Source organism: Anopheles aquasalis, chromosome 2 (genome assembly GCF_943734665.1).
Source record: "Anopheles aquasalis chromosome 2, idAnoAquaMG_Q_19, whole genome shotgun sequence".
NCBI classification, from domain to species: domain Eukaryota; kingdom Metazoa; phylum Arthropoda; class Insecta; order Diptera; family Culicidae; genus Anopheles; species Anopheles aquasalis.
The window spans coordinates 31,820,001-31,840,000 of NC_064877.1; the positions used below are offsets into that span (position 1 = coordinate 31,820,001).

General features: G+C 46.2%; 1 protein-coding gene across 1 annotated transcript in view; it reads left to right on the forward strand.

Moving 5' to 3' along the window:
- The window catches only part of LOC126570919 (uncharacterized), a 44,725-nt gene that overhangs the window by 4,382 nt on the left and 20,343 nt on the right, over nt 1-20,000 (forward strand). Inside the window, exons 2-4 of the mRNA XM_050229025.1 lie at nt 8,468-8,488; nt 12,396-12,443; nt 19,881-19,954. Coding sequence (XP_050084982.1) covers nt 8,468-8,488; nt 12,396-12,443; nt 19,881-19,954 — 143 coding nt within the window. The remainder of the gene's footprint in view (nt 1-8,467; nt 8,489-12,395; nt 12,444-19,880; nt 19,955-20,000) is intronic.

Consider the following 20,000-nt stretch of genomic DNA (forward strand, 5'->3'; position numbering starts at 1 on the left):
AGGACTACAATGAAGCTTCTAATACAATGAAGATTTGGCAGATGAATTTGCTGATTTGTCTCAGATCCACCGTATAAAAATAAGCGAGGAATGCGAAAATTTGCCTGTTATCGTATCTCAACCCATTATCAACCTGGCTTATGCGGTTTTACTCAATAAAATACAAACGAAAATGAAAGAGATATGGCGTTTTAATTGTACAGTTTTTTTGCCTCACCGTGTTTGGTTAACTACGACAGTCCGTTTAATCCCCGATTCCCTGATCTAAAAGAAGAGCTCTTCTTGATGCGCATTACAAACGCAATTGCACACATTGCACATCTTATTTAAACTAAGTACTTGTTATCTTCATTGCGTTTAAAAGTTAAAGAAACTGAAGCGCACCAACGACGAACAATTATATTCTGTTCACGATATACTAAAACCTCGCCAACAATAACTTACGACACGATCTGAAGCTCTCATTTGAAATGCAATTGAATTCCTTTCTGACTCGCTTTGGATGTGTGATGTTGCACAATATCTCTCAAAGGCACAATAACAAATTTCTGCTACGTTCTTAAAACACTCATCACTTTTATGATGATAAAAAGATGCGACTTTTATATTCCCTTATTACAGATCCACCACAGGTCACATTGCTTATACCCGCCGAAATTGCCCTTGGGTTGGGTCGGTTGGCTTTTAAACTCAAAACAAGGGGCCGGGGTAAACTTTTGCCAGCGTTTATAAAATGCTTCTCGTATACCAAAGAAGAAGAAAAAAAACACAGAAACATTCCAGTGCTAGTACATTACCTATCTTGCTTACCAGAACTCCCACGCACGGTGGTCGCCAACGACGGGGTCTCGTCTGTGTTTCTGTGTGCATGGGTGTGTGCGAGTGGTTGGATGTGTTTTTGACCGCGCGGACAAACCTAGCAAACTTTCGTTTTTACGATCGCGTTGATTTTTACAACGGCATCCTCCGATGGGCTGTATAATCAAGGAGCAATTTTTCTGGTGTTTCAACTTTACTTCAACCGAAAATACACAGCCACACAGCAGGCCGTGACCGTGTACGGTGTGATATGTTATGTGGTGCTCGGAAAATGATCGTCATTTCGGTCAACCGCGCGCAAACCGCGTATCCCTCGGACCACAGACCTTGGTGTTGCTGGTTTGTTGTGGGTAGAAGCAAAATGTTGTTCACTCGCCCCGCTACTACTGGCCAATGCCTAAGATAATCGGCGTGAGTCAGCACGGTGGGTGAGGGTTTACAAGCTCCGTAAAATTCGGGAATATTATTGCCCCGTTGAACCTAAGAACGGGAGGGCAGGCATGGTTATTGCATAGGCTTATGCTTCAACGCTGGCCATCGTTGTTTTGTGCGGCATCGCATATCTATCTTTATGATTTCGCTGTATTTTAGGGGTAAAATTCATCCTTATGATAATATGGGTTTTATTACTTTTACTCATTGATTTAAGATTATAAAGCAATATTTTGAAACGTAGAAATCCTCATGTACTAATGCACACAATAGTCGATTGATGAATGTATTTTGTCATTGAATGCAGTGGTTAACTCAACTATCTCAACTTTCTGAATCGTAGCCGGAAAGTAAAATGAAACTTTGTTGAAACAAGTAACATTCAAAACAAAACAAACTTCACTTCCACGAACAATCGCAGCACGTTACTGTCCACCAACGAAGGCTCCCAGCAGCAGCAGCAGCAGCAGCAGCAGCAGCAGCAGCAGCAGCAACGTTTACCGACATGCAAACTCAAAGCCACGACACAAAGTTGCTCAAGAAATCAAGCGCATACATTGGCGGAACTTCCAGTCGCTGGTATTGTTTCGCTCTTTGCCATTCCTGACTTGGACACCAAAGAATAGAAAATTAATCAAGGACCTTTCAATGCGCTCTTCGCCAGCACTCGAGCTTCTCGGGCTTGGGGTCCAAGAGTCGCACTCTTCACGGCTCATTACTGGCAATTCACTGCTCATTACTGGAAACAATTCAACCGAAACACTGCTTTTCGAGACCGTCCTCCAGTTTGAGAAGTCACCAAATGGGAGGAAGTCACCGTTGATTCCGTGCGAACTTTCTTCTACTTCTGAGAAGAATTCCCTCGCTGAATGGATTGATTGTGGTGGAATAATTTCCCAGCAAATGAGTGACTCTCTCTCTCTCTCTGAACTCGACCGTTCTCAATGTGAGTGCTTGTGTGCGCTGGTCTGATCCTGATTGACAGGTTTTACATCGAAATCCTTTCAGAACGCCCACCAAGCCCAACAATTCGAAGCTCCGTGCTGCCGCTGCCCGTGTGGCTGTGGCCTGTGGTGTTTCCTATTATCTCACGCTGCACGCTGCAAGCTGTACGTTACCGAACCCACAAAACTCCCCTCCCCACGATCCCATCGATCCGTTTCGCTTCCTTCGTCGCACTGCTTTGATAAAGGGAAAGTTTTGTATCCGAGAGATCCTGGGGTTTTCCCGGATTTTTTTTTGTGTTTGGTTGGCTGCTGCTACTGCCGCAGCTGCTGCTCTATCCAGCTGACCTACTTCCGGATGGTTGCATTCGCTACCGCTGGCAGAACGAGCTGGCAGGAGCTGGCATGCACCCTGCAGGCAAGAAAACTTGTTACCAATAGTGCTTCCGAGCAGCAGCAGCACACCGGCACAAAGGCGGTCCTTTTCTGTCTTTTCCATTATGTGAACAAGCCCGACACGGGGCACGGAAAGCAAAGGGAAAAAGGGAGCGAAAAGGGAATGACCGATGATCACCGGATTCGCAGCACCGTGCTCATGGATGGATGAAGAGCATATCTTGGCGAAAAGCAAAAGTGTCCTTCATTGTCGCTCATTTTACGCTTCGACGACTTTCAATGGCTATGTTGCTGTGCTGTATGCTGTGTCGTTTGTGCGTCAAGCTCTCTACCCGATCGTCGAGGGTCGGAATGGAAACACCAAGTAACAGTGACCACAAAAGGGCCTCACAGAGAGGCCAGGCGACTCAGTACTGTCGGTTGAATCTTGTTGTTGCAACGGTAGGATTTGCATGCCCATCTAGAAATACGAAACGAATTGTGGTCAAGGAGCTCGTTCGATTATCGTCTTCGTTCGTTCCGGGTGACCTACTTCATGAGAGCTTCAACACGTTCTGTTACGTCGTAGCACTTACTTCGGTGCTTCGGTGTCTTTTCGATTCGTCCGAAAACGATTGTTGCTGGCGGTGATGCAAGATGCCCTTCTTCGCCCATAATAACCATTACATAACCGATCGAAACAACGGTAACCTGTCAAATGCAAGCATCGTCTTCTTCGGCCACACCATTGCGAGAGCGCACGCACGACGGAGGATATTCGATAACGTGGCATTAGTCTCATTTTGCGAGGGAAAAGCACTACCCTGGCCAAACAAACTGTTCAATCGATGGAAATACGGTTGAAATGCGAATGAAAGAGCTCAAAACAAAGCCTTTAAACAGACCAATCGGACAGATCTGTAACAGAAGCAAGGTGATGAAAAGGGGCTAACAACGATACACTCCGCAAGGAGCAGCATACCGTTAGATGCCTGACTGGTTCGAGGGTGTTAAGTAGCGAGACAAATCTATCTTCAATATTGATGAATCGTTTCGTACCCCTGGCGTGAGGGACGTTCGGTTGATTCAGGGATGGAGAGTGGATCCGATTTCACCTTCACGGACACGCCCTGCCGGATGAGTGACTTCAAATCGAAGTAATTACATTCGCCCCTTACGATCAAAGCGTTTGCAGCGTTTCGTTTCATCGTACTATCCGGACACCGAAACTGTATCCATACCGACCAGGTGACGGCGTAGCCACTATCTGGGCCAGAGAAGTTACTCTGCTCAGATGATTGGTGCTTCAACTAACACTTCACAACGAGCACACACCGAAAGTACAGCATGTTTTGAGCGTTCGGAAAATCTAAAACCATTTTCCTCTGGCTTCCCACCAGATCCAGAAGTCAATTAGCTGCCTGGAACCGCCCCAATGTGTGTGAGCAAGGGTGTGGGATTGATAATGAACTTTTCCCCTTCAGGGAACGGAACGTCGTTCGATCGATCGAGCTCGGTACGATGGAATCACGGGCATGTCCACTGAAATGTGGCTCTCAGCATTTGGTCATTGTTGTCTCGAGTGACGTTCCAGAGCACTCCAGAGTGGCTAGAGCACCGTGGCCGGTCCGGGCTGACAAACAAACGCTGACCGAACATTGCTTTACAAAGGGCAGTTTTCGTACCAGAAGTACCCGAGCAGCACTTCGCCTCGAGCAGCGCTTCACAAGATTGTGCTTGTGGCCGGTGGCTCGATATGCTAATGAACCACCGTGTGCGATTGGAGGCCGGTCTCGGGTGGTCGGTCTTGTGCACGTACACCACTGTCAGTGTTCCGGTATTCGGTGTTTCGGATGCTGCCTCAAATTTTGCCCCTCCCCCCACCCCCTCACGGGTCCTAGATGAATCGCTTAGGCTTATCATGTCAATCAGGATGTCGGTAAGAACGGTTCCTACCTCCCGGCCGACTATCACCACTCGGGGTTATCTCGGGGATAAGTGGAAATTGAATAGCACGTGGCACGTGGCCAACGCTTCGGGTGGAATCGATTTTTAATGAATAGAAATGCTTACGACTGCGCAAACCTTACGGGTCATAGTTGTTTCATTGCGTATTCCTTCCCAGAACTAAGGAATAGAAACGTAGACATCTCTCTCATCGAGCTGCCAGTGGACAGTGAAATGAAATTGATAGAATTGTATAAACCATTTTAATTTATAAATAGCAAATGTAACAGAATAAATGTTTTAGATGCCGTCTTATGGACTGTGGGGTCTGATAGCATTTTGTTACGAATCCGATTGTTTAAAGTGAGCGTTTATATGCGCTTTACATAATTTGAGCTGCTTTGAAACAAAGAGAAGAAGATTCATTTTCCACAATACATCCTTTATGCACGGAAGTATCTAAATAGTGAAATGATAAAAATTTAAAAAATAAGTACAACAACTCTGAATGATGAACCAATAATAGATGCTCCGATAGATCACCGTACGCGTTACAATTAAACTCACGATAGAAAGCTTAAGTGGAAAGAAAAGATAACAATTTAAAAAAAAAACAAAACTCTTAGACTTTCTGCAAAATACCATTTTCAAAATTGGTATCAGAGAAGGTTATTGTAATTTGGGTATGCTGTATGCAATCAAGCAGAAAGTTTAATAAAAAAAGGTGGCCATTTGTTGGGGGAATTCTAAAGACTCTTCAACTCATAAATAAATTTGAGCTCGTTTTCACCACTGAAAAGATCAGGAAATCCTTCATGTATTTACTCCATTCAAACAATTGACTGCAATAAACAAGGCAATAGAATCAAACATATAATGCGAAGAGTGTCTGTAGATTCACCTCATTCCATTTACTGGGGCGCACACATCTCATAAAATCGACTCTATGTTTTCTGGACTAAACATGCTGCCACAGTTGTCAAAACGAGCCTCAGTATGAAAATATATCTACTCATTGGACAATTATCTCTCGAAAATTGAATAAGAGTATCTACTTGACTATGGAAGGTGTAGACGTTAAAAAATGCTGGATTAAATTGCTCACTAAAATTGATCAATAGCGTGCACTAACTGGAAAAGCTGCGTAAATCATTATGTAGTTACATTAATAATAGATATCTAGATATAAATAATCGAAAAAGACAACCAGATAACATCCCGTTATCTGAGAGCTCCGAGAGCCGTTAGCTTACAAAAAACACATTTAGACATTTATCCGACACTATTTTTATTGAAAGTGAATCGTGAGTCTGGCCTTATGCGAACCAACCCTCCTAATTTGTTTAATGAACGTACTTTTCCATCAACTTCTAACATATTTTTGAAATTTTAATTACGACGAAATGACTATTTTGCTCCACATTTTTATCTCACTCGGTGTGTTTTTGTATAGCCAAAGAAAACAACATCTCCGGTCACACATGAAAACATGCACACTTAAGGGTCACAGTTGCAGCCGGTTAATACTCTCGAATAGAAACGCCCTTCCGAGCAAGAGGCCCTTTTCCAGAATAGGTTCATTTGTACGCCTTGTTTCCAATCCAACAGAAAGCACCCCTTCTCATCTCGGACGCTGCATGGCAGGGATAGGACAAGCATTCCTCTCCAGCAGGAAAGCTGCGAGCTGCGTCGCTCTAGTTGCTAACTTCCATTTTCCATTTCACCATTCACCAACGAAACAAACAAACACCCTTTTTCTAGCATCGCCAAAGAAGTGGCAGCCACGGTGGCAAGAGTTTATGTTGTAGCAAAGTAATGGCAACATTTTGAGCTTCTTCGAGGGCCGGCCACTGTCGAATCGTTCCGCTTTAACCTTGGGTATAAATTTTGAGCGTGACCTTCACCCGTTGCCCGTCCACCCGCCCGCTCGCCCGCCCCCTTTTAAGATTGTGAGTGAAAGTCATCTTGGAATACGTTATTATGTGATTCTGGTCTTCGGGACTTGTTATTATTATTTCTTCCATCGTTTTGCTTCCCCGTTTTCCTCCGGCGCACCGGGCGCAAGACGGAGCGGGAACATTTACCGAAGAATTCCCCGGACCTCCTTCATCCTTTTCGAAGCGACCGAACGGGTAGCTTCCGTTGCTGGTCCCAAGGCGCGTGCTGCGAGCGCGACGAGCTGGAGAGCGCGTTCCTTTTGCCATTTCCCGAGGCGCGCTCCTTCTCGAGGCGTTGAAACATGAAGGCGCGCATGCAAAGAACCCAAAAAGGCTACACACTGGCACTGGCACAAACCATTTTCAAAATGATACCCATCGCCTGTTCTGAATACTTAAACACTGTGGGCCCACTGTTTACGGCCAGCTCGAATGCCCTCGGCGCGAGCGCGTTAGAAATTTGTCGCACCCCAAAAACCTGCCCAGCGGCTCGAGCAAACGGTTGTTAAGCTCTTCGCAGCACAACACTTTCGCGCCGTTGGCTCAGTGTTGCTCCAAGCACCGGCAACCGGAAAGCAAGCGAGGTGAAAATTATGCAAACTGTCACGTTTTTCCCTTGACAGTTTACCACACGCACACGCATTCTGATTAGTAACATGTGCGCGCGCGAAATAATACGTCCGCCGGTCCGGACATTTTTCCGTAGCCGTGTGTGTTTCAGTGTGTGAAAATTTGCGAAAATTCCCCTGGGCCCGGCTGGCGTACGGTTCTCTAGCATTGCGTCTATCGACGGGCATGCCAAGGAGGAGCGGAATTAAGCCAGAAACCCACGCGGCACGTACCGCACGACAGAACGCGGCTGTGAGTTGGAAAAATCTATATCAGAATGTATTCACCGAGATGGTTGAAACCAGGTTTCAATCTAGAATATTTTATGTGCGATCTACGACTTAACGATTCATCAAGCAAGGACTTTGGGGACTCTAAATTTAAATAATATTAATTATTGCTGACTGGCATCAATTATCTTTCTGCGAGCCTATGATGCTCATTTATTTCTTCATAATTAACTTAGCTACTTCACCCTCTCCCAGAAAGGCCATCTCCGCGTCAAATGGTAGATTTTTAGTGAAGAAGTGGCACTCGAAACATTCAGCCAGTCGGGCAAACTTTCCTCATTTCGAGTGCACAAAAGTTCCTGCGCAACAATGAGCTGAAGGTAGCGGTAACGAATTCACTCAACTTTTAAAAATTAGCATGATATCTGCAAAGCATCGACCAAGCATCGTCAGCATCGGAGCGACCAAAGTTCCTCAAAGCGGCAGCCACCGCCGCCGCCGCCGCATAAAACTATTACGGAGACGAAACGACGTCGACGATATGTGTTATGATGGACCCGGGGGCTTTTTTATGGCCGCCTCGCTGGCTTCAGTCTCATTGCACTCCCGCTCCTCCGGAGCCTTATTTGCATTCGGCTCGTGCCACGTTTTCCTATCTGTGCCGGTGTTATGATAGCACACATTTCCCGTTGGTCCTAGGACCAGACATCAGGTCGCCGATCCGTAAAACTGTACAGAGTGCGGTACCCTTTTCGGGAGCAATGGCATGGGATCCTGTGGGATGCTAGAGGGGAAAGGGGGGACAGTTTCACCCGCGCTCCACCTATCAACTTCCAATTTCTGCCCATTGCATGGCCGAACACGAACGAAACACCAGCCCAGCACCAGCAGACTCATGGCGAACGATGAGTTTCTGGGCAAAAGTTTGAAGATTTAATTACCATCGTCGACAATTCGGCCTGATTTTTATGAGAATTGCTGGGGAACATTTGTATCTTTCACCATTCCGCTGTTTGTATCACCGAGTGTGTCTGTCGGCATCGGCAGACAGCAAGCGCAATTATTTCCCGAACCCCTCTTTTACGACGTATCATCATAGTTCGCCATTATTATGTTCTGGTTCAGGTTCTGGAATTTAATATTTACCTTTTTATCGTCCTTTTTCTCATTTCAGTAACCTGTAAAACATGCAATTGTAAGTATTAAAAATAGTTTTCATTGTGGAAGACTCAACAACATTATTATATACGGTTATATACGATTACTATATTATTGATTCACTTAACATCTAAAATATCATTCCTATTTTATACATGACTTATTGATGTGTTTTAGTACTTCATATAATCGATAGTTGCTCCAGTTTCGGATTGATGAATATTTACAAAGCACTCCGAGTAGCTGCCGGCATTGGACCTAAACTAAAGTACTTTTACCTTCTGCGCTGAAGCAACGATGGAGCTCACACACTTAGACACAGACTCAACACGCAATTACCGTTGATGAGCTTTCCATCACGAGCTCGGATATAGTCGTTCCCTATTTGCCACCAGCTGCTGGAGAGCGGACCACACCATCGCATCGCAAATAGTTTTTTCTCCCCACTCTCCCCGAAAAACCCTTCGAGGACCGGTCCAAATTGGATTATTTCCTTTTTTTCCTCCACTCCACGAAGCTTCCAGTTCGTTACCTGCTGTACCAGCTAGCCAGCCAGCCAGCCGCCGCTCGCCTTTCGGGATAGAATAAAATTTTCTCCAATAAACGAAATTGCACCTAGTTCGTTTGCGAAGTGAAAGATGTGACCAGGGAAGGGACCGTATAACGGTAACGGATAGTTGCTGTGCTGCCATTCCAGGCTTCAGTGCATTCCCTGATCATGGTGACGCTCATTTAGGTAGATTGCATTTATTGTGCTGCAAGTGCCACATGAACTAGGGGGGAAACTGAAGCGAATGGGTTTCCAGATGTTTGTGAACAGTTCTCAATCAAGACAGCATTAGGTAAAAACATGGTTCTTTATGAAAATGACAGAACCATTTCGAATGCGACGTGTGGTTTGATCGTCCATTACTGCTGCACTCGAATGTTAATAAGGGATTTGCATTAATTGATAGTATTCTCACAAGCCGTTCTTTCACGAATCGAGTCCTAGCCAGCACACGATCGAATATCGCTATTCTTTGAATCAATCCAAGGGCCGATAGGACCGGCGGACAATCATTGTTAGTCATGACGATCACGTATCATATAAGATTTCTGTTGGACACGATAATGGAGATGAAAAGGAGCTCAAAATGCCCCAAAATGTTTATTTATAATTTAAGACCCTAGGTTATTGCACACTGATGCTGATCGATCCAGAAATCGTTTATTTCTTCACTTGGAACAGAAATCATTTTGATATTTCATTTAGACAGAAAACTCCACTTACCATGATAGTTTTGTTAAACAATTTAGCAAATATTGCTACCTCTTTTTTGCGACGACCAATACCAGCGATTGCAACACATGACAGCAATCTTCACTCAACTTCTTTTATTATCCTTTTTTTGATTAATTCATAATTTGTGATTTCAACTTTTCTCTTTTTCGAATATAACTCACACTTCATGTCCAATTCTTTTTAGCAATAAACGCCAAATAAAAACAATATCTTGCTCAACCGTTACGTGAGCTCCTTTTGCTATCGCAAATCAAATCGAGCGTTTAATGCCTCTTGCATTCACAAACCGTGACGGCTGTAATCGTTTTCCAAAATATCTTACCAGCTACTTCTGATTAGAAAGTACGCTTCTTTGGAGTTGATTGACCTTTAAATGAAACAGTCTTCTTATATAAAGCATTTCACAACCCGCACCAAAAACTCCCACATGCAAAAATTAGGCCAATTCGCTCCAAATAAGCCGCAACTGTGCTGACATTTACATTTGCTGGAATTAGTCGCTGGGCCCTCTTTTATGAGAAGACCAGCCGCTTCTAACCAGCTCATCGGACCATAAAACACCCACGTTGCCAAGCATACACACCGGTGGACGATTCAGATGCTCCGAAATGAATGCGCATTGAAACAGAATCTGTTTTTTTAACATGTTTAGATTTATCAGAAAAATACCATTATCTGAGCTGCCAAGCATGCGCGATATGTTGGTTTATGAATTCTAAGAAAAACATTCATAAATCAACATTTCAATTATCATGCTAAATTTAGATTTCCACCACACCATCTATTATTCCAAGAACTGTCTCTTAACTCCGTGACCTAATGTACTGCCGAAAGCGTGTTGCTGTATTCAGTGCGCAAACCTCTACACGGGATGGATGACGCCAGGGGATGACCTAAAAAATGCATGAAAGTTTTGAATCTAATTAATGGAAATCGCACAGCAACCTCCAGGCTGTCGAGCGTCCGGGAAACAGCACAGAACGTTTTCATCTCCAACACCGCCTCCAGCATGTGGCGATTTACGTAATGAAAACATTACAAAACAAACGTACAGCAACCAACCGCGTACGCGTTTGGTCCGACAAAAAAAAGTGTCAGCGTCCTCTCCATCAAACGACGAAAGGTCCAACAGGCCTGCGTGACGAAACGATATGTCCCCAAAAACGGGTGGCCCGTCGGCCTTTACGCCAATCCGCCGCAACCACCACCGCTACCACCGCCCTGATGAAGCAGCGAACCAAGGTTGACCACCGGAATTTCACTCAGCATTTGGCGTTTGCGGTCGACGGATTTCCCGTAGGTAGTTTCGCGATTTTTCCCCTCCCTCCGATCCTTTCTCCCTTCCTTTTGTTTTCTCGTTTCGCGCGTGCACCGTAAATAACACGCCATTTCGCCGCGCGCGCTGCTTGGGTTTTACCGTGTCGCTGACGTGATCCATTTCGTTTGGTACCGGTCTATTTTATTATTATTTTCGTTGCGTCGTTGCTCGTCGTTTTTCTGCCTTCCTTTTCGCTCGTCGCCCTTGCCATCGCCTGTGTCAGTGACAGCGTCCCCAAAGCCGACGGGGCTTAAAGGGAACGGTACAAACTTTAATGAGATTGTTTGTGGCTTTGGTGATTTACTGACTCGGGTAACGGATTCTCATTTTTCATTTCCCATACCGGGCACCGTGCTGACTACGGCTCGTCATATCTTCATTCACAAACGAAAGAATTTGTTTCGGTCTGGGTGATGCGGGAAACCGGAGTCAGTGGTTTCTATCTTATTCGCGTGACAGCTAGCAAAAAGCAGTCCGAGTTCGGCCGATTTCTTCACAATAAAACGCATAATTTCGTCTCGTCTGTCTGATTTATCTAATTCATTTCCACTTCGTAAACCGTTCTGTTGCTTGTTTTTCAAACGCAATCGGGCGTTTTACGGGAATACGATGCGCCTCCATCGATGTTGCGCGTGTATTGTTGATTCTTGTTTGCTTTCAGACCATATTTTCCACATAACCCCGACGAGTCCCAGTCTCTCATCATTTCGTTAAAACTGCAACTGCTTCTGAACTCCCAACAATGACTTAAAACAGATGTTTGAGTTTCTGCGATAGCAGCGCATATCGAAAACAGGTTTACGATCCCCTCGGCTTAATGGCATAAGCCGTAGCATAACACAGCCAAGCTCAACGATAAACGAATTTGTTTTCCACGAAACTTTCACCATGATGGTCATGATGCACCACTTTGTTTGAGTTTTCCAGTGACGATAAACAGCCGATTCCGGGATGCCAAGTCTCAAGAGTGCCAATGAGAACGCTTCCGAATAATCCAGTTCGCATGTTCGCATTTTCCAGCGAATTCTGAAACGTCCTTTGGCGTAATTCGTTTAAGCCGTCGGTTAAGAGTCAAAACTTCACTGACAATCGTCCAATGGCAGTTCGTTCGAATAAGAACAAGGCATTTGCTTGAAACTTAATCCAAATAAATAAAGAGTCACCAAGAGTGTCACAGCTCAAGGATACTAGGAACACTCTCAAGCCACGTCAAACTCGATTTTAATGAAATACAATTCATCCAACACCTTTACTGACTACGCATTGTCCCAGGGGCACATTGTAGTCCTTGCAAACACTAATGTTTATCACTTTTTTCTTCCCTTCCTGTTTCTCTCGCAGCGACGGTCGGGAAGCAGATCAAAGGAGGCTACCTGCTACGCTACCGAAGTAAGTATCTCGTCTACACTCCCAACACCTAAGATCATGCCCGCCCCTCCCCTGCATTTACTTGCCAGCTTTATGGAATCTTGCGTCGCGCTGCCATAACTCAATCCATTATTGAAATAACTTTAGCTAGGACTACTCGGGACCTCGGGAGCACAACTACCGGCACATACCACGCGTGACATGTGGAATTTGCCTTTGCCGCCGGCAGTCTTTGAGCATGAACTCTAAGCCTTACAGTGATGACCGTGATAGTTGTGCACCGTAAGAAGTGTTTGAAACTGCGATTGTTTAAACGAATTATTGTGTCCTTTTAAACGTGTCTACAACTCTGATAAATAGGGTGCGATACATCGATTCGCATTTAACATATTTTAAATTAATTTTGCACAAACTTCATCCTCGGACACCGGTGTGCCAGGGACACCAACAAGAATGATGATACCGTTGCTCGTGGACCAGCCATGCTGACCTGTGCTCGGTCAGCTTTTGCTGTTCGCGTGCTCCAACCGTAACCGTAAAGTCGCCGTAAATCTCCTTTCTCTGCCTCGGTCGTGGCTCAGGCTACCTTCGTACTGCTGGCAGAAAGCAGAAGCAATTCCATCAATCACCATTTTTATCCCGAAGAAGAATGGCCCGCGTATGCGAAACATCCCGCCAAGCCAAGCCAACTGCCACGGAATGGCGAATGAGAACGATGCCGCTTCTGGTGGAGCTAAAAATGGAAAGTCCCACGGACCCAGGAGGACCAGAAGGCAACTCATCCGTAGTGGCGCCATATGCAGTACGCGGGAAAACCGTGACACTGTTTCGTTCGTGATGAATCGTTCCGACGATATTCTTGACGTTTTGCCGTTGTCCTCTACTCTTCGCTCTGCTGCTGGTTGCACATATGTGTGCGCGGGCGCGCTTCTTGCTTTCTATGTGATGGAACATGGTTGTAGCATGTAGATCATTGTTGTTGGTGTCTTTCCGTGAAATGCACTCTACAATGTGGATAACATTTAATCAATAACAGCCACCACCAGCAGCAACAGGCGCATCGTGCATGTCACGTTGTCACAAATGGGTTGGGCGTGGCATCGTTTTCCATTCTTGCCATAGTGTGATGTGAGACGACAACGCCTGTGACAACGAAATGCAACACAATCGGCTTCACTGACCTGCCTCACTATCTACCGTTCCATTATGCGCCATTTGCGCCAAACTCCGGCTGGCATCACATAGAACTCCCTTGGCAGCAAACGAATCACATAAACGGATAAAATGACAAAACCAGCACTCCATCATTGCGAGTGAGGAAGCAACTTTCTGCCCTGAATGCTGAAAGTCTGCTGCATGTCAGTTTGCATCCAGCAACATGACTTCACGTCGAGTGACGGTGGTCGACCCTTAGAATTCTCCTACCGTTCCAGGTAATCGAGCAGCATCTACCAAGCGTCTGAAATTCCGTCTAGGCTGTGAAGCAAATTATGATGAAGCGCCACGGTGCCAGTGACAGTTTTGGGTGCGAAAAGCGAAGCTCACAATCGAGTTGAACTTCATTCTGCGACACTCGATTCACCAAGTTGCATTTTTCGGCCTGGATAAACTTGTGCCCTAACCTTCCGTGCGAAGTTGGTGTCGGTAGTGAAAGGAATCTCTTCGACTCTCGACCAGTCAACAAGTAAGACACCAACCAATGTACGCTCGAGCGACCACCGGCGAAGACGAAAGAACTCTCGCGAATAAAGCACAGCCGAGCGATCTATTATCATTTACTCCACACCACACCCCCGGCACCAGCTCGTTCGCGTGGTTTGCAACAGCAGGCAAACGGTGCTGTTGCCAGCAACCACCCAATGGCTTACAAAGCCATCCATTTGCCTCCACCAAGCACTAACTCACGCTCGCGAATGGAGCGGCGAAGATTGAGTTTTGTGTTTCCTCTCCCACCCCCCCCCCCCCCCCCCCCGCCAAGAGAAGCATGAAGCTCCCACGGGGCGAGAAAGGTGTTTATGGTATAATTTGATTGTCGCAAAGTTGAACCATGTACGCAGCACAGAACGCAAACCTTCGCATGGATTTCGTTTGGCATGGCCAAGGTACGGTGGCCGATACGTGCCCGCGGTGTTGGCGTGCTCGTTCCATTGCGTTGGGAGTGATACTGGCAGCGATGGGTGACAGTGAAAGAGTTATCGAAAAGTCCAGACAGACTCACGAGTAATGTCTCTCTGGTAGTTGTGTCACTATACCTAGGAGTTAGATTGATCTTTTTGGGGTGCTTCGCATGAATTTGCAAAAGAGTCTTTGGTTGATACTTCTGTCAACAATGTTACTTATCATTTTTCGAATTATGCAGCTATTTAATAGTGGAGAAGGAATGTTTTTATTTAGTTGAAAATTGAGCTCACATTTGGGCGAATGTTACAAGCAACTAGTATAATAGGAACAGAATGGATTTGTTATATAGTTATTGCTGTTTTTATACATTGGCAGCAAAGTGTTTTAATCTCGAATATCCAAGATATTGTTATTGATATTGACCCCTGGTTTAGGGTCTCAAACACACGCAAATTATTTTGTGCAGACCGCGGACGATGCTGCGATTTATATGTTAAGTTTGGTAATTATTTGTATGTTGTGTGTTCAAAGTGTTCGCAACATTAAATGAAGAAACATTTCATCAATATTTCAGCATTAACCACATAATGGAGTCAAATAACGGATCTCAAATCCGTGGGTTATTTAACCATTTTAATTTCTATTACAAACTCCTGAAAGTATGCAATTGTACCGGTTACCCGGCGCCTCCATCATCGGGCAATGGAGCTATCGTCGCGACCAAATCCGAGATTTCCTTTTCTATTTCTGTAATGATTTTTCTTTTTCTTTCATAAAATAGCTACAGTTTTGCTTGAAGAATGAAGTAGGACATTCCTGTATTGATTTATGTACTGTAAACTTTATGTCGTTGCCATGTTAATAATAATGAGCAAAACTAACCGACTATTTCGAAGCTATAACTAACTGAACAGAACACAAAATTCACCCAATCAAATGGAAAAAGATTTGTTACGAGCTATAGTGAATCTACAGAGAATATCATTTAGTGTTCAGAAAAGGCCAGTAATATTGTATCGCTTTAATTGATATCCTACTTCTGTTCGTTGTGCTTCTACTCCCCATCGAAACAATCGTGTAATTCCCGTTATAAAGGCACCAGCTTCTAAAATTCATCAGTTCCAGTAAAGTACGGTGCAGACGGACGCTTTCAATCATGCAAATGCTCAGAGTTACTCTTGATCCAGCGTAGATTATGGATTCACCTCTCATTGGCTTCCATGAGCCACACAAACTCTCATAAACTCTTCGTAACCCATCACCCTTGCTCCCCGATGCTACTTAAGCTCGCCAACAAAATGGCGAGCATCACGTCGTTTGACTATGAACCGCAACCGCTCCACGGGACCACGGGTCCATTGTAATCAGTCGCCGACACATCAGTCAGACGCTTTACTATCCAGTTGCTAATGCGGCCGCGAGAATCGCTTCCCAAAAAGCGCTTGTCCCTAGGCGCTACCAAAGGGCGCGTGCTGGCGCTTCGGCGTAATAATCCTTTGTTTACCCGTGCGCTCCGTGACGATATTGAACGAGCGCTTCTCGGAAGCGCTATTTATGCTAGGCTAAGCGTCGAAATTAACTCGTACACTTCGCGACTCGCAGCTCGCAAAACTTCTACCGACCGGTGGCGCACTGTTAGCACAGCCCCAGCCCCAGCACCGGCGCCGTCCAATCCGCTCGCTCGATTCTCATCAACTTCACTATTTTATCGGCATTGTCGATACGATGGCAGCCGCTAACGGACTGGGATCGAACGAAACTCTTGCAAATCCGCCATCACGCACCCGGACAGTGGACGGGAACGGGGGGCAAATATTGACCCAGAACTTGGCACCGTATCTTGGAAGCGGAACGACGACGACAACGGCGACGGAACCGCAACGGACGAGAATCGCAATCGATGACGCGATGTTGTTGATGGAGCGAGCGAACGTCGCCGAAGCAATCCTGTCTCCTGTCATAACGTTGCAGACCATACGATTTCTGGTAAATATTGTCACCGGCATGGGATGGCGTCTGACGCGTCCAAATCCTCTTTAAGCGTCCATTCCGGCTTCCCGTGATGTGCCAAAGACTGACAGCCGCGTGTCGTGGTGTTGAAGATCGATCCAATATTCATTCCAGCCATCATCCCGCGACTGATGACTGCTGGCAGTGAAAGCTTGTCATGAATGATATGCACACCCGTGTGCTTTCGCTGAATGGATGGTTGATGGTTGGGCCTCAACGTGGGCCATCTGTCGGAGCGAATCGCACGAGCAAAGGTGTCCCTTCCATTAGCTCCCAGGATGGTTCGTGAGAGTGAAGCTTACACCTCACGCGGCGTTGTTTGGCAACAAAATCAAAAGAAGTGAGACATGTCCTTAGGTCCATGACAGCGAACAACGCGGCGCTATACTTGGAAAACATTACACATTTACACAGAACGAGAACGAGATTGAGGGCGGCTGCGCATGGAAACAATCATCATATTCATCGTTGCGTGCCATGAATTGTAATGCTAATTGACAAACGGAAAGTGAAAGCATCCTGACATACCTGCGGCTTACTTTCAGTCCCCTCTGCCCCGTCTAGAGTGGGGAACAAAATTATTGTGTAAAGCATTTTCTGCTTCTTGATGGTTTTTGGGTCTTGGTGCTTTATCTTTGACGTGAAATAATCATTTTAAAGATTAATTTGCCAAAAACCAAATATTAAAAGGCACTTCCAGTGTAAATGTCGAGCGAACATCATCAAAGAACCAGAATTGCAAAGGTTCTGTGCAATGCTCTCTGAACAGATAATTAATTTCTTTATAAAACCCCCAAAAACCACCGCAAAGAAGACACAGCTTTCCTAACCTTGTAAATAATTTATAATAATGCGAAAACCAAACCAACTGCACCAACGTTACCATCGGCCAAAGGCCAGGCGCTGGACAGCGGCAATGCTAGCGCACCGTGGCGCGCAATTATGTGCGCCCCTAAGCATGATTGATGGTGCTCCTCGTGGATGCTTCACGTCACGGCCAGTGGTAGATTTACGCCAGATTTGGTCAGTCAGCGCAACGTACCCGGTGCTTTTCGTGCTTTCCCTTCCTCCCCATTCGCCATTCGACTCTTATGCTCCGGTTCTTGTCCATCACCATTTCCTTTCTTCGTTCACGCTGGCTACTCTGCATCAGAACGGACCAGGACCAGAACCGGGTCGTTGCCCGCGTAGTAGCAGCCTGGACCCAAGCAGTGACGATCCTTGGTGCATTTGATTGGGTTCCCTGTCCCGGTGTCCGGCATCATTAGGATCATCGATCGATCCACCGCTGTTATGATTAATGAGTGCCGTTCCGTGTGGCCCCTTAAGGGACTCGACTTTCCGCGCTACCTTTTTTTTCTCTTTCTCTTCCTCTTTCTTTCTTCTTTTCTTATTCATCCCTCATTTCCATTCCATTCGTTTGTTACTGACCGTCACCGGAATTACGGGTAAAAAAGCTGCTCAAATCCTTCGGGAAAATCCAATGAAAATCCTGACCCAAACCAAGGCAAACCGCGTCACTCTCATCCTTGGTGACGTGTCCCATAAAACCCGTGTCAATTTTCATTTCCCAACCCCCCCCCCCCCCCTCCCCAAAAAGAATGGCTTCAAGCGTTCGTTCTAATGACGTTCACTCCCACGGAAAGGAAGCCACCACGATCATCGATTTGCTCGGAGTGCGCCCGTGTCGCCCAGCATCCACCGCGCTGGGACCTTTACCGGACACGGGGACGGGCTGATGAGAGAGAGAGAGAGAAGTGATAATAAATTTAATTAAACATCAGGTAAACGTGAACACACCCACAAAGCACCGCCGATCGTTCGTCCCGAAACTCCCGCGAGAGTGCCGACTGAGGGCTCTCACGTGGCACCTTCAAAGAGAGAAGGAAAATGCAAAGCGCAAGGAAGAAGCAGCTTCAAAATTGACTTTCGCACCGGGCCACCGGTCCGGGAGGGCCTCGGGACACTCTTGGGGGGCGGGTGGTGGCGAGGAAATTCATGGAAATTCATGGAGCGGATGGGCGTCAAGAATGAAGAGTTGAGGTCAGAGGAGGAAATTAAACAAGACCTAACTGCTTTTCACCACCACCACCATCGCCACCGTCGGCGCTGCCGAAAGCGGAAGTTGAGCGAACCGTCCAGGGAGTAGCATCGGATCGGAACCCCGGGCCCTCTAGAGCCTTAGGGGCTTCTCCGGCCTCAGAAAGGTTGTTTCGGCAGAAGAAGTTATGATTTTAATTTGTCTAAATCTCGAGCAGCAAAAGTAATTTTCGAAAAATTTCTACTCCAACACAGCACTATGGCGCTAGCGAGTGCCAACCTGCCTCCCAGCTGGCCACCCCGGAGCTAATCGGCCAAAGTGTTGATGAGAAACTGGCAGTAGTCGGTGGCAAGCTGATGAGCCTTTGGGCAGACGATGGAGATGTTGGAGATGGAGAACGTTTCACCGAACGGTCCGGCCGCTCGCTCTTACCGCATACAAAACCCCATTATGCAACGTGTACGGAGCGGGGCTTTTTACATAAAACATCTTGCACGTCGTCGTACCGCTGACCGAGCTTTGACCTTGAGGTTGATCGAAAAGAGTGACTGCAAATGCCCAAGAGAGGGTCGAGGGCTTGGTCCCTTCCCGAAAATCCAGGACCTAGAGTGTCCGCCAGATGTTCCTCGGTAGCTAGTCACCTCCAAATTGCCCGTCGTCACTTGCCCTTAACAATAGCAAAAGTGGAGTTTCTTTATGATGGTTTTTTTTTTTGGTCCAATAAAAATGATGCACAACAAATGCCGCCTCACCGGTGACCGAACCGGCGGTGATTGTGAATGTGAAGCAAACTCTCCACTCCATGAAAGGACGAACCCTTGGGGGGGGGGGGGGGGGGTTCATCCCACTCCATGCGAGTACCCTTCTCTCTTCTCCTTAATTGAATATTTCAACAACGAACCTTGCGGACCTTGGATAGTTCTATGTTTTCCACCACCCACCAGACCACCAGTGTCTTGCGTCCGATCGATACCCCAACGCCATTGTTTTGTAGAAAAGCTGCTTTCTTTTCGTAGCCAATACCCTTTTGTTTTCGGTTCTAGCTCCCCGTGTGATAGATTCAATCCTCCTCTGCCCCCCCCGCCCCCCTTCTGGGCGATAGCCATTGTTCGGTTGAACGGGGTCGGTTGAAAAGATACACAAACGTCTCGTTACTGTCCTAAGGAGGAAGAAAAACATGCTTTTCACCATACATTTCCTCCACCAGCCCTTTCTTCCCATGCGTCCTTTAGAATGTGATCGAAATTACATATTTTCTTCACTTCTTTTCTTCCTCTCTTCCACAGAGCAAGTGCTGTGGAGTCGCTGGTCGGAAGAGTGGGTGGTCCTGTACGATGATTCAACAATGGCCTGGTTCACGGTAAGCTCACGCAATCGCGTGCTTTCTCTCCCACACCCCCCACTAT